The sequence below is a fragment of the Phlebotomus papatasi genome, chromosome 1 (genome assembly GCF_024763615.1).
Source record: "Phlebotomus papatasi isolate M1 chromosome 1, Ppap_2.1, whole genome shotgun sequence".
Classification (NCBI taxonomy): Eukaryota; Metazoa; Arthropoda; class Insecta; order Diptera; family Psychodidae; genus Phlebotomus; species Phlebotomus papatasi.
In genome coordinates this window covers 103761851-103775472 of record NC_077222.1, presented here as the reverse complement: position 1 = coordinate 103775472, position 13622 = coordinate 103761851, and the positions used below count along the sequence as shown (strand labels likewise).

The following is a 13622-nucleotide window of genomic DNA, read 5'->3' as shown; positions in this document are numbered from 1 at the left end:
ATGCAACGTGACAGGATTTCTTTATTTCTTTTTCTCGAAATTTGTTTTTGGACATCAATTTGAGGTTATGTGACACGAGATTTGAAGGTTAGTTCATTTTGTGAGCATAGTTTTTTTTAAAAGTAATTTTAAAGATTGTCGATAGAAATTATTAATTATAAGAGGAGAAATGTATTCCTAGAAAGTTTAGCGTTAAGTAGTTGACGTTAGTAATTAATTTGACTTTTAGGTTATATCGTTGTTTGTGGTTATGTTTCTTGAATTTCTTGTAAACCAAAACATACTGTTTCATTTACAGAAGTTGTTTTCAAATGCTCTTAAGAAAGAATGTTACAGAATAATACTACAGTAGACTCTCCCTTAATTGGAAATTTGGGTTAAAATATCATCCGAATTATCGAAAAATTTGAGCGACAAAGTCATTGTAAATTCCACAAAAGGTGCTCGTGCTCAATTCTAGAGAATCACGCTAAAGAAAAACTAAAACGAATTTGAGTAAATTTACTTCAAAATTAAACGTAAAAATTGTCAACAATATTTTTTGCTCGATTTAAAAACAGCCGATTGAGTGAGACTCTACTGTATTACGATTTTGGGGGTAGGATATGCCCACTCAATCCTTCGCGACCACCCTTAATTGACTCAAAAACAGCAGAATCTTCTTTTAGGCTGTTATTTAACAGCATTACTACATTTTTCTTCAATCTCGGGAGCTGTGTGCGTTACTTTAGATATCGTGATGAGGAGATTTTCCCCCACAAGGTCACCCCCGGACGAATCGAGGCGGATCTTTCAGAGATCACTCACAGAGAAATTGGGACAGATGTTCAAATTCAACTCAAAACTTTCTGAACCCAAGACTGAAATACTGCTCCCGCTTATAAGTTGCAATTGTATATACATTTCTCTCAAGAATTATAACCTAAAAGTGAAAAATTGCTTTCCTGCGGAAAATCGAATGTAAAATCACAATAATACTGTTCCAGACAGTAAAAATAGCGTATCCTTCCTAAAGAATGTTATGATACTCTCCGTGTGGATAAATGTCTCGCCCTGGGACAATTTTCTCTTTAGATGTATACTTCATGTGTGCAACACACATACGACTTGACGTAAGTCAAATGTGTGTACTTTCATCAGGCAAATTTTTTGACATTATCCTTGATTCCCCTGTAAGTTTTTCAACTCCTTTTTTTATTTATATTGTAAGTGGGACTATTGGATTACTATTACTTATTCAGTACATTTAACTTTCCCTAAAATTACATATTAGGCATTTTAGCTACGCGCGAATTTTCCTCTAGTGTTATCTATTTGGGAAATATTTGTCACATTTCTGTATTGTTAGCCCTTCATGAAATTTTTTCTCGTCGTATTAACGACAGTAATTGAGCATTGACCTTAAGCCTAAGCTTTGGATTTCCGGGACAATTTTTCACAGAAATGAAGCTATTAAAACTAAATACTCAATTAAAATATATATTTACATGGCTATAATTTTTATAAAGTACGTATTTTCACGTTTAGTGATTCAATTAAGCTTAAGAACACTAATGTTATCACTATCTTTCAATGGACCGCATTTGACGAAGAAGAAAAAAAACTTTGGACAATGAAATTCACACGTTACCATTTTCAAATTGACTCACTTCAATTCAAATTAGAGTCTAGCGAACTGGTATTTCCTTCTACTTATTGGAAAAAAACATGCAAGAAGTTGTTTATTACATTACTAATTTATTTTTTCGTCTAATTTTATAATATTTTACACGGTATTTTTGGGCGGGAATATTGCATCAAAATGCAATTAAATTGTGCAGGATAAATTGGAAAATGGACAATAAAGGCGCGTTAATATCTTTTGGGGCGATTTAACAAGTTAAACTGGATTTTAGCACAAAGATTTAAAGGTGGAGAGGAATTACCATTTTGGAGTCTTGGAGGATTGCGGCAGTAAGTTTTCAAGTCATCATTTTTGTGGCAAATCCAATAGAAATGAGAAGAAGAAAGTTACTTAATAGCATAACATACCAAATAGTGCACCAAAGTTTCACAATTTGGCGACTTAAAATGTGTGTGGTGATTTTTGCTCTGCACAAAATGTGCAATGGACCCGTTATTATGAAATAACATTGATTTATTTTATGCACTTTTATGAGTCTCTCTCCTTTGAGTTATTATACTTGGGGGATATACTAATTGGATGTATGAGTACAAAAATTGAGCAAGAAGTTGGTAAAGACAGAGAGAGATCTTGCGGAAATTCACTTGATCTGTATTTAGGACATGTGCTCGCACTTTCAACACAATCTCTTCTTACGGATTTGTCTTTGAGAAAAAAAAATAAAAATAGTTTTGGCATATTTTTCCGCATTTCAAAATTCCCATCGACAGAAAAGACGTTCTTGGGCATTTTTTTATTGGTACGGGTTGTTTGAAAAGTTCGCTTGCCTGCTTATGAGATCATTCTTGTGCTGACAAAAATTATCAGCTGCTTTACCACGATCTGCAGTGTAAATTTACACAAATGTGTAATTTTTGTGTAGTATTGCACTTTTGTGTAATATTTTACACAAAATTTACACAAATGTATACTTTGTATATTTTTTTTCACGGGATGTGAAATTTGTTTTATCATGATTCTGTTAAAAAATACTAATGAGATTCTGACAGTTTCTGAGGAATTCTTGAGTTCCTGAGTTCAAAAAGACACACTAGTAACTCAAGGTACACCGAGAAAAATGTGGATGGTAAAATTTACCATCCTCCATACAAAATTCTAATGGCCGGATAGTAAAAAAGTCACCCAGCAAACGCGATATTAAATTGGACTGTCAAAAATTGTAGAATCTATTGCATGGATAGTAAATTCTAATGGCCGGATGGTAAATTCTAATATCCCCGGATATTAGATTTTACTATCCGGATGGAAAATTTTACTGGCAGGATAGTAAATTTTACTAGCCGGATATTAGAATGAAAAATGTCGGAAAAATTTATTTTTCCTTATTTTCATTGATTTTTGCCCATTGTTTGAGGGCTTGGGGCCCTTCTTGGATGACATTCTCTGTATTTCAAGCCATTTTGGTGCGTGAAAATTGACGACTCCGCCGAGATTTGAACACGCGACCTTTGTGATGACAGTCCAGCATCTTCCAGCTGCACCACGAATTCCTATAATGTATTCAAAGCATATCGGGAACTGTTGCATCGGCACCCACGATATTCTAAAATGACATTCTAACAGCAGGATGGCAAATTTTACTGGCTTGGATAGTAATTTCAATCCAAATTACTATCCTCCGTTAAAATTTACTGTCTTCCAGTTAAATTTTAACATCTAATATGCGGCCAGTAAAATTTACTTCCCGGATATTAGAATCTAAGAGAGGTCAAGGTAAAATCTAAATGAGGATAGTAGATTTTACCATCCGGCTGTTAGAATTTACTATCCATAGGATAGTAAATTTTAAAATGTCAAGATGGTAGATTCTAAAGAAAAGTTTCTATGGAGGATGGTATTTTCTACTATCTTTTGACGCAGTAGAATTTAAAGACACGATTTGTAGAAAATACCATCCAAATTTTTCTCGGTGTATCCTAGGCATCCTAAAGGCCTAAGTAGACTCAGGATGATGCTCGATCTTTGTATAAAATTCCTTCATTTACCGGATCCTTCACTGCCATATTTTGTATGCTAAATATTCTCGAGGATCAGCCTGAGTCTATTTGGGCCCTAAAGCTATCAAGGATTCTTAGTTTCTTAATGGACTCTCAAGTTTTCTTCAAGATTTCCCGGATTTCCTGACGATTTCGAAAACTGTCTCGAGTTATAAGAGCCTACACAAGGTCTAGAATATTTCCCAAATTCTCGAGAACTTCCTGAGCTGCCAAGGGTTTTCGAAAGTAGTTCCCAAAACAAGATTCCCGACGGCCTTTCAAAATTTCCCAGGTTCGCGGGGAGACGTGGTCTAATGTTCGCTGTGCACGCTTCCCAAGAAGCAAAATAGTTGCCTTATACGGGCTTCAGACTTAAAACTTACTCATATAGGATAAATCATTCATTGGAATCTCAAAAATCAATAAAATTGCTTGTCATTTAGGATTTAGAAACTTTCAGGAACTGGGCTATACCTCCAATCTGAAGACCGCTTTACGGAACCAAATTCTTAAGTCTTTTATGAGTGCGTCACTTTACTTTTAGTAGACACAGAGACCGATTCAAGAGCGCTATAGGCGGATTATAAGAATTATGGTTCTATAGTGCTTTACTTAGGGAATTATAAAAGACAATATTGTCACGTTTCTGGGAGGTAAGGGGTACCCTAGGAAGTAGACCACACCGTACTGGTTCAGAAGTAAAGTTCGCTCCTCGTTTCATAATAGCCCTTTATTAAATTCTAACTAGAAACATCTGGTTTCGCAATGGCTCTCCTCTATCTTTCTCTTACTACTTGGTTGATGCAGGCCTTTCCGGTTGAGTATCCGATTCACTATTCCCACTTGTCTCTCTAGGTAAGGAATTCGATACTTTTCTACCTTAAATCTAGCGGTAGGGTAGTGAAACTTCTCTCTCTCCAGAATCTCTATAAATTTTGGTTTATACGATCTGTGATTCAGTGTTTTCTGTGTTTACCTGATGAGATCGGTCATGGTAAGTCGGCGGCAGACGGAATCATGCTCATAAACAGTTCAGTAACTGTTCAAAACCGAGGCTTAACATTATTGGTTCAAATATCAATTATTATCTCTCAATAATCGATTCCTAACCAGTTCATTGTTGGTTCAAAACCGTTCAGTGTAACGTCAAGCCTTATCATTATCGGTTTAATTACCGATTATCACTCCGTTATCGGTTCATAACTAGTTTGTTGCCAGTTCAAAATCGTTCAGTGGATTATCGAGGCATAATCGATTAACAATCAGTTCATTAACGGTTCAAAACCGTTTAGTGAATTATCGAGGTTTAACATTATCAGTTAAATTATCGATTATCGCTTAATTATCGATTTATAACCAGTAGTGCAAAAACGGTTCAAAACCGCTCAATGTATTATGGGTGCTCAACCGATTCAAAACCAGTTCTTCGACGGTTCAAAACCGTTCAGCGAAATATCTAGGCATAATCGAGTCACCAGTTCATTAAAGGTTTAAAACCGTTGAGTGAATTATCGAGGCTTAACATTATCGGTTCAATTATCGATTATCGCTCAATTATCAGTTTATAACCTGTGTATTAACGTTTCAAAACCGTTGAGTGAAATATCTAGGTATAACCGATTCTAACCGTTTTAAGCTCATTGAGGATTCCTAGGTCTTTCAAATGAATTCATATTTGTCCCAAATGAATTAGAAATCCACACTTTAGAGCTGTTTTACCTTTGGTTTTGTAAACAATGTTGTAAAGAGTGATTGAAAACCGTTGCCGTATATTTAGAGAAGTCAGCCTAGATAACCTACAATTTATAACGTTAGAAAATCAGACAAATGGGACAACAATTGAACGTTTTTGAATTCTTTTCTTCCCACTGCCTTTTGTTATAATAAATCGATTGTTTTTCGACTTATGGAACTTGTGGAAGGGGTCGTCGAAGACCTCCAGTCGCTATCTCTAACCGTTTTTCTTCTAATTCTAGTAACGAACGTAAACTTATAGAAAAGAAATGGACCAAGTAGATTCAAGTCAAATAGGATTACTTGCAATAATTAAATAAGTTTTGCGTTTACATACTGCTCTTTTCATTTCCGCTACTCGAATTTTCAAGTCAACCTGTATTCAGTGTCAAGTTTGTGTATTTTACTCACGAGACTTCCCAAAGAGTTGAGGACAGACTTGGTGACAAAAGAAATGATGCCCATTTTTCGGGCATTTATTTTATATAGAGGGAATTTTGTATTTTTTCTGCAACCTAGAGCCCATCGGAATGTTTTATTTTTTTGGTGAACAACAATAAAACTGATCTTTAACGTTGCGTGAACAAATTCTGCTCATGTCTAATAAAAAAAAAATATTATGAATTACAAAGTGGATGGTTAAAATGACGACCTTGTTTAATGGAAATATATTGTTCAGAGAAGATGAAGTGTTTAGATTACAAAGAAAAACATTATAATAAAATTTACCCAAGAAATGGAAATCTCCCAAAAATAATATAAATTTACAACCTTATTCCAAATACGATAAATTTTTGGTTTCGTCGCAATTTTTGTGGATTAATACGAGAAAAAAAAATTGCACAAGAATCAAAGATCGTGGGACTTGCAGTATGGAAACCCATCGACGCGATTTGTGAGATAAAGTTTTGTCGTCGTTGATCGCGCGCAGAGTTCCAAGAATTTCCCAAAAGGAGGTTTTGTTGTACATGTGCTACATCTTTTTTTTTATTGATCACCTAAGGAATTTTAATTCGAAATTGTGGGGATTTCTGTGAGTCGATGGATAACGCAAAAAGCCAGGCAATAAGACGAATTTAGTAAAAGTTATATTATCCAGTTGAATTGGCGAGTTCATTTGGGTGTGTGTTAGTTCTTCTTTAACACTCATACACGGGAAAATGTCTTTGGCAAAGATCTGTTGTAGGGGACAGATGGGTAATTTATTACAGAGCTCAGGTGAAATTTGCAAAATTTCACCTGAGCTCCCAAATTAATTTCATCAAATTAATACTGTCCATGGTTATATTTTTGGTTAAAACAATCTTCAATATGAATAAGTAACCTCAAACCAAATTTGCCTGGTTACTCTCCTGAAGTTGAACTCTGTTTTCTAGGATTTTTAAGGTTATTATTTTAAAATGTGAGGTTATATTGAGCTTAACCTTAAAGAACCTGGCAAAAACCTAAAATTATCTTCAATTAACAAAGAAATAAAATGTAAAAAGTATAATATTTCTATTTAGAAGATATCTTTCGTGTATTCATTAAAAGAATAATTTGCTAAAAATACCTTTACGCATAAGATAATTGCTAAGATATTTATATAACCTATAAGGACATTTTGAACCCACAAACCTTGAAATTTTTCTATGGTTAATGTATGATTGAAGATTTTCCGGTGATCGCCAGTGAGAATAAGTCACATCAAGATTAAAAACACTTTTAATCTTCCCCAGAGCTTTCGATCCGGATATGGAGCTTCTTCAGTGGTCGCCTAAACTATGTTTCTTGATTTCTTGAGGATCGTTTGCCTTATTCACAATAATATAAATCATAACTATCAGGAACTATCAATTGGGACGGTTTTTTAGTATTTTCTCTAAACTGTGTGATCTAATTTCTAATTTTTGATACAGAGACTCTTATTCCAAGCAATTTGGCGCTTCTACTCGCAAGAGGAAATATTTTCTTATCATTTCATTATTTTTCATAGAGGTTAGCTTATTATTTCAGGTTATATCAACCATAACCTCAAAAAGTTATAAATTTGTGGTTAGAACGGAAATCTCATTTAAAAAACTAAAATATTTTTATCGTGATGTAAGATTTTCTTAAGTTTCTTAGTTTTTTTTTAAAAAGGAGAAAGACCCGATCACTTCTTTTACCATTCAGATGTTAAAAATAGTTATTAAGCCGCATTTGGGCTTCGTATCTTCGGAAGTTTTGCTACAACGCAAAGAAACCTCCATTTCTTCTTCTTATTCTATTTCACGTTTAGACTGTCGCATCTCCATTTCACTTTGCAAACACTGGCTTATTGTCAAGATTGTTATTTGTCAAGAGCGCCATCTCACGGCAATTACCTCAAATTACTTTCGTAATTTTTGATAACCTCAAACTTCAATTTTCAAGGTTATACTAAACATAACCTCAAATTTCTTTGACGAAACAATAAAAATATGCCCTCTGCTACAAATTTCGACTTCTTGGAGGAGAAAAATTCCAGAATGTTTTATTAACAAAAATCATTTTTATGAGGAAACTAAGGAAGTTATAAATGTCAGGGATGAAATCATAAGCATGAAGTGATGGATAGTATCTAGTGCGACAGCGACACTTTATTGAAACAAAACAAAATTATTGCCCAGAAAAACGTTTCTAGAGGTTAAAATATCTTATTAATTTTTAGGTTATGTTAAATATAACCTTACTTTAAAAAAAAGTTCACGTACAGTACACTCGCTATATACCTTTTTTATATATATTAATAGTATTTGCTGCTCAACGACTTCACCGAATTGTAAATTTGTGGTACTGTTGGAAAGGTCTTAAAATTCTCTATGACCTTTCTATACGTTTTAGACATTCCTCATTCCAAAAACTGACCATTCGGCAAAATCGGGTATGACCGGTACATAAGCCGCATTTGCAATGAAGGAATTGCAGCTCCTGTAAGCTTATATGAGGTTATCACTAGGTTTGGTTAGGGGAATGTTGGCATGGTTCGCATAGAGTGAACCTTCAAACAACGCAAATTTTCTCTTTGTTTGCAAAGACCTAGTTCGTCATTTTTTAGCCATAAGATAGATCATTATTAAGCTCATGAAACGAGATAAGAAATGGTAGGTCAGGTCTTTGCAAACAAAGAGAAAATTCGCATCGTTTGAAGGTTCATTCTGTGCGAACCACGCCTACATTCCCCTATCACTTGCTTTTTCACAACGCTTAAACCTTCCGTTTGTATTTTAATTGACATCATAGATGTCTCTCGGAGCGGCTCCGATTTCCCTTAAAAGCGTTCTTAGGGTTACCCCTTTGAGAGGAGTATCGCACGGAGGTTTAGTATTGAAAACGTCTAGTATTGAACGTATCGAGTACCTACAATAAGGTGTCCTAAATACCCCGACTCTCCTCTATACCTAGTGAAGAGAAGAGAAGCACTTGAACGGCCCCAAATTGTGTGAAGCGGAAATTTTCTGGTAATCTCCTACACGGTTTGTATGTATCGTCATTGTCCGAATCTTTGCCGGGTCTCTTGATCATCCAGAGATACTCACTGACTGAGAGCGAGATAGAGAGCGAGAGAGGGAGATTTGCAAGAAATTTCGACCTGCGACACGGTGGAAATTGACTACACCTCTCTCCTCAGGTGAGTTAATTGATCCCTGGCCAAGAGAGTATGGGCTTTTTAGATGCCAAAAGAGCGCTCCCCATTCTGCTCGAGACCCGGTGCGAGAATGTGTGCGAGGGAGCTTTGCTGGTGCGCTGGAGAAGGTCTCTAATGTGTCTGTGATCTCTCCAAAGCAATCGGTGTTCAGTTGGAAGCGAACTGTGCTCTTGGTCGGAAGCAAAATTCCCTCCACAGAAACGTTTTTAATCTTTGGATCAAAAATCGCCAAAGTCTGTGAGTCACTGAGGAAGGTTGGTTTTGTGGTGCAAAAGAAGTGATCCTCAAGTGATCTTTCAGGTCAATATTTTGAGTGTTTTGCTTACAGTTCAATAAAGTTTCTGTCCTGTGTGATATCTTTTTGTGCAAATATTATTACTTTGACAAGAGATTTTACTGAGAATTTTTGTGATATGAGAGTGATTTTATGACCGTTAACGAAAAATTCCGGAGGTATTAATGGATAATCCTGCTTTTAATGATGCCACGGCGATCAATCGCCAAGCCAGAAGATTCTCCAGAGCTGCCAGTGTGGCTATGGACAATGAAGCTTCACCCTTTTCACCAACATCACCAAGGTGTGTTTGTGTTAAGCTTTTTTTTTATTATTCAGTTGAACTTTTTGCAATGATCGCGATCAATTTCCTCACCTAAAGATCACCGATCGCGAAATTGATTTGATGATTGAGTGATTGTGCTCTCAAAGGGCAAGTTTGTTGTAACAATGGGAGAAATACTGGAGTAGGGGAGACCGGGGCCAAACTTAGAATTCCTGGTAGTCTATAGTGATTTTATTTTAGATTCTAAAAGCAATTTTCTCAGTGAATAATTCTAGTTCTTTCGGAAAAAAGATCAATATATCTACTGCAGTTTTCTTATTTATTGAAAATCGATAAGATCGACAGGTTTTGCGAGCGATATGATAAACTCTGAGACTACTCGTATGGCTACTTTGGACAGACTAATTAATATCAGTTTTGACTGAAGAAAAAACCACAAGACTTACAGAAAAAGATCGTCAAATTGAAACAAAGAAATAAAACAAAAAACTAAGAAAAAGATAATTAAGCTCATGGTCTATTTTAATTGATTAATTTCGACCAAGAAATCACATTATTTGATTAATTTTAGCAGTTTAAAGGTAGAACAAAATTGGATACCGTAGATTCAGGTGATTGCACTCCTGCTTTTCGTAGCTTTGCTTTAATTTTAGGAGTTAAGGATGATCGAGCGACCATAAGGAAACTTAAATCTGGTCATTTTTAAGAGCTAGAATTAAAGAAAAGCTTACGAAAGACAGGGGTGCAAATTCACCTGCATTTACGGTACTAATTTAGTTAATAGATCTTTCAAAAATCGAAAATTCGTTTACGGTAACAAAAATTTGAAAGTCTTACAGAAATGAGTTTAATCATTACAATTAGCATTTATGAAAGACTGAGACTCAATTAGCCAGTAAATTAAATTATACTTTGCGTATTATTTTTGAGAATAAGCTTTTATTAAAGTGATAAATATTTCAGGGAGGGAAGATCAATAGGTTTTTCTAGATGTTTTTTATAAAGTGACCTAGAAGATTTCACTGAATTATCAGCCTTCTTCCTCTTAATGGCTTTTGTGGAAATATTCATATTTTCTCAATTTATACTTAAAAAAAAAATAAAAAATAAAAATCAAAAATATGAAAAATAAAAAACAATTAAGAATAAAACAATTACTAAATGAAAAATAAAATAGTAATCTTTGGTTAGTAAATGTTTTAAATAGGGTAAGTGTGCCAAATTCCGGCCAGCTTGCAATTCCGGCCACCTATTTTGTTCCTCGAATTTCCATGAACTTTTAGATTTTACGTACTCTAGAAATTATACATTGCAAAAGAATAACAAAAAATGTAGCTTCGACAAACGAGATGGCGTGAAAAAGATATTAGAAGAATTCCCGAAGGGCAAGGACCTATGAGAATGAAGGCGGCAGAAATAGGGCACCAAAGCTATGTCTACATTTTTATTCATTTTAAAATGTATTAAGAATGATTTTAGAGCAAATAAAGACGGTAAACTCTTTACAAGGTTCCAAGCAACACTCTTTCAGAAGAAAGAATAAAAAAAATTTGTATTTAAAATATTACATTTTAAACTTGAGACTTTGACGCTTGCTTGCAACTATGCCGAAATTTGGCACACTTACCCTAGGTTTTTTCTAGATGTTTCTTTTAAATTGAGCTAGAACATCTCATTGAATGAATTATCTGTCTTGTTCCGCTTGATGGGTTTTATGGAAATATTCATATTTTCTCAATTTATACTTAAAAAAAAATAAAAATATGAAAAATAAAAGATAATTAAGAATAAAACAATTATACTAAATGAAAAATAAAATAGTAATCTTTGGTTAGTAAATGTTTTGAATATTTACAAAAATGAAACTGATTTATACAATTAGTATCTTATGCATTATACCCAAATTTCCTAACTCGATCAGTCGTTAATTTACTGACGAAATTAAATTAAATATTTGTTCCAGAAGTAATAGAAAGTTTTGTAGGGAAGAAATACGTGTAATGCCTAAGGTTATTAGTTTTCGACAGCCAAAGAGAATAAACCTAAAGCTTTATTTATAGTAAAGCTCAATATTAAGGGTAGGCTTTTAAGCTTAGTACACACTCTGGCTTCGCACGTTTCCAATTTTTTCGTATTCTGTTAATGAATTTTATTTAATTATTTTCAAGAAGTGTTTGACTTTCTAATAGACTAAGCTAATTTAAATATATTGTCATTAGGTCAGATTCATTAAAGGAATATGGGAAAAATCAGAAGTGTTCGAAGCCAGAGTGTATGCGAACTTCATGTAGTGCTTGCAAGTTTGCTGATAAGAAATTTTACTTTTTACTGATCATTCGAAATTTACCTATCTTTAAAGTTTCTGACGTTAATTTACCAATTTTTACGATCAAGCTTAGGTAATACGAATTACAGATTTAGCTTTTACTTTCGATTTAAGCTCATAACTGGTAAAATGTTTTTTCTACTGATTTGATTTTGGTCCTTTTTCTTTGTTATTTTTAAAAATAACACGTTTTAATTTGAGAAAATATTTGACACCTTTACGTGAAGTAAAGCCTAAACTTTTAACCATTAATATCTTTAATTTCATAACAAAAAAAATGAATCGAAAAGAGAAATTTTCAAAATAATTGATCGATGGTTTTATTGGTTTTATTGATAACTAAAAAGAAGAATTTTCAATAAAAATTGATTAAAATAACCCCCAGTTTTAAGAAAAATCCTGTGTTTTTAGCGTTAAACAGTCTTCAAAAACTAATTCATATTTTTGAATAAATTTTCCTTAGGTTTTTAAGGAAAAATTCAATGAACTTTATAATACTCAAAGGCAGATAGGTTTTCAAACTTTTTATTTAAATACTGTAGATTTTGTGGATAGATTATCGTGTATGAATATTGCTCGTTGTTTGTAATTCGGATTCTCTAATAAAGATCTTATAATACGGGCTTTAGACCTAAGGCTTAGCCATGGCTTAACTCCTTTAAATTCTTATTAAGATATTTTGAAAAATTTTCATTTAGGATTGAATATATTAGTGGTCAATTAGATTTTGGATAATTAACAATATTGCTTCTTATTAAGGATTTTGAGATCTTCAGGAACTAGCCTTAACATCTAGTCTGAAGAACGCCTAAGTTTAACTAAGCTTCAAATTGAAAAAACAAATTTCTTTAAGTTAGTTGAAGAGGTAAATTTTTTTGCGTTTTTTGTGACCCTGAATAGCCAAAGGACTGGATATTCTTAAAAAAAAATTATTTGTATTACTTACAACCGATAAAAATTAATTTTTTGTGGATGATTACACATTAAAAAGTGGTCTTTGATTAAGGCCTTACCGCAATTCCCGAGGGTCTCAAATAGATCATTGGCCTTTAAAGATGCAATCCGAAGTTAATTTCTTTTTAAAAGATCTTGACCAATAAGAAATTAGTTCAGTTAAGCCATATGGCTAAACCGGCTACTTTCGATGATCTTTTAAAGCCTTTAAAATATTGAAAAATTTGAGATTAACTTTTAATATAAATAAAAAGCGTCGCTGACCTTTATCTTAATATAGTAAGTCTTTATTTTTGATACTTCCAAATAAGTTTTTGAAATAACAATCAAGAAGACGCAAGAAAAAAATAATAAATTGTGCATACTTTAACACAGTCCGTTTTGCAAGGAAGCATTTTGAAGTGCAATTTATGAAAAATAAAATAAAGAAAATTTATTTTCCCAGTTGACGAAAAATAACATAAAACTCAATTTTTTCGCTGTTGTCATTAATTTAAACAAAGAATAACTTTATTTACTTTAGCTGATTGATTCTCACACATTGTTTTCTTAATAAATTTATCAATTAATTTACATATAAATGATTAAATATTTGTGTGATTAAATAAAAAAAACGTGGGATCTTATTTTCTTTCCAGTTTCGTAGTAAGTTTGCAATACTTTTTTTTTGTGGAAATAATTACTATAATCAATTGCGAATTATTTCCTAATACGTTTTACTTTCTATCCTTCTGGTTAA

General features: G+C 33.3%; 2 protein-coding genes across 2 annotated transcripts in view; both read left to right on the top strand.

Moving 5' to 3' along the window:
• The window catches only part of LOC129799320 (28S ribosomal protein S9, mitochondrial), a 60546-nt gene that overhangs the window by 18971 nt on the left and 27953 nt on the right, over positions 1–13622 (top strand). The window lies entirely within an intron of this gene.
• Positions 1–13622, top strand: part of LOC129798452 (uncharacterized) — a 42031-nt gene that overhangs the window by 6333 nt on the left and 22076 nt on the right. Inside the window, exon 3 of the mRNA XM_055841601.1 lies at positions 9488–9621. Coding sequence (XP_055697576.1) covers positions 9488–9621 — 134 coding nt within the window. The remainder of the gene's footprint in view (positions 1–9487; positions 9622–13622) is intronic.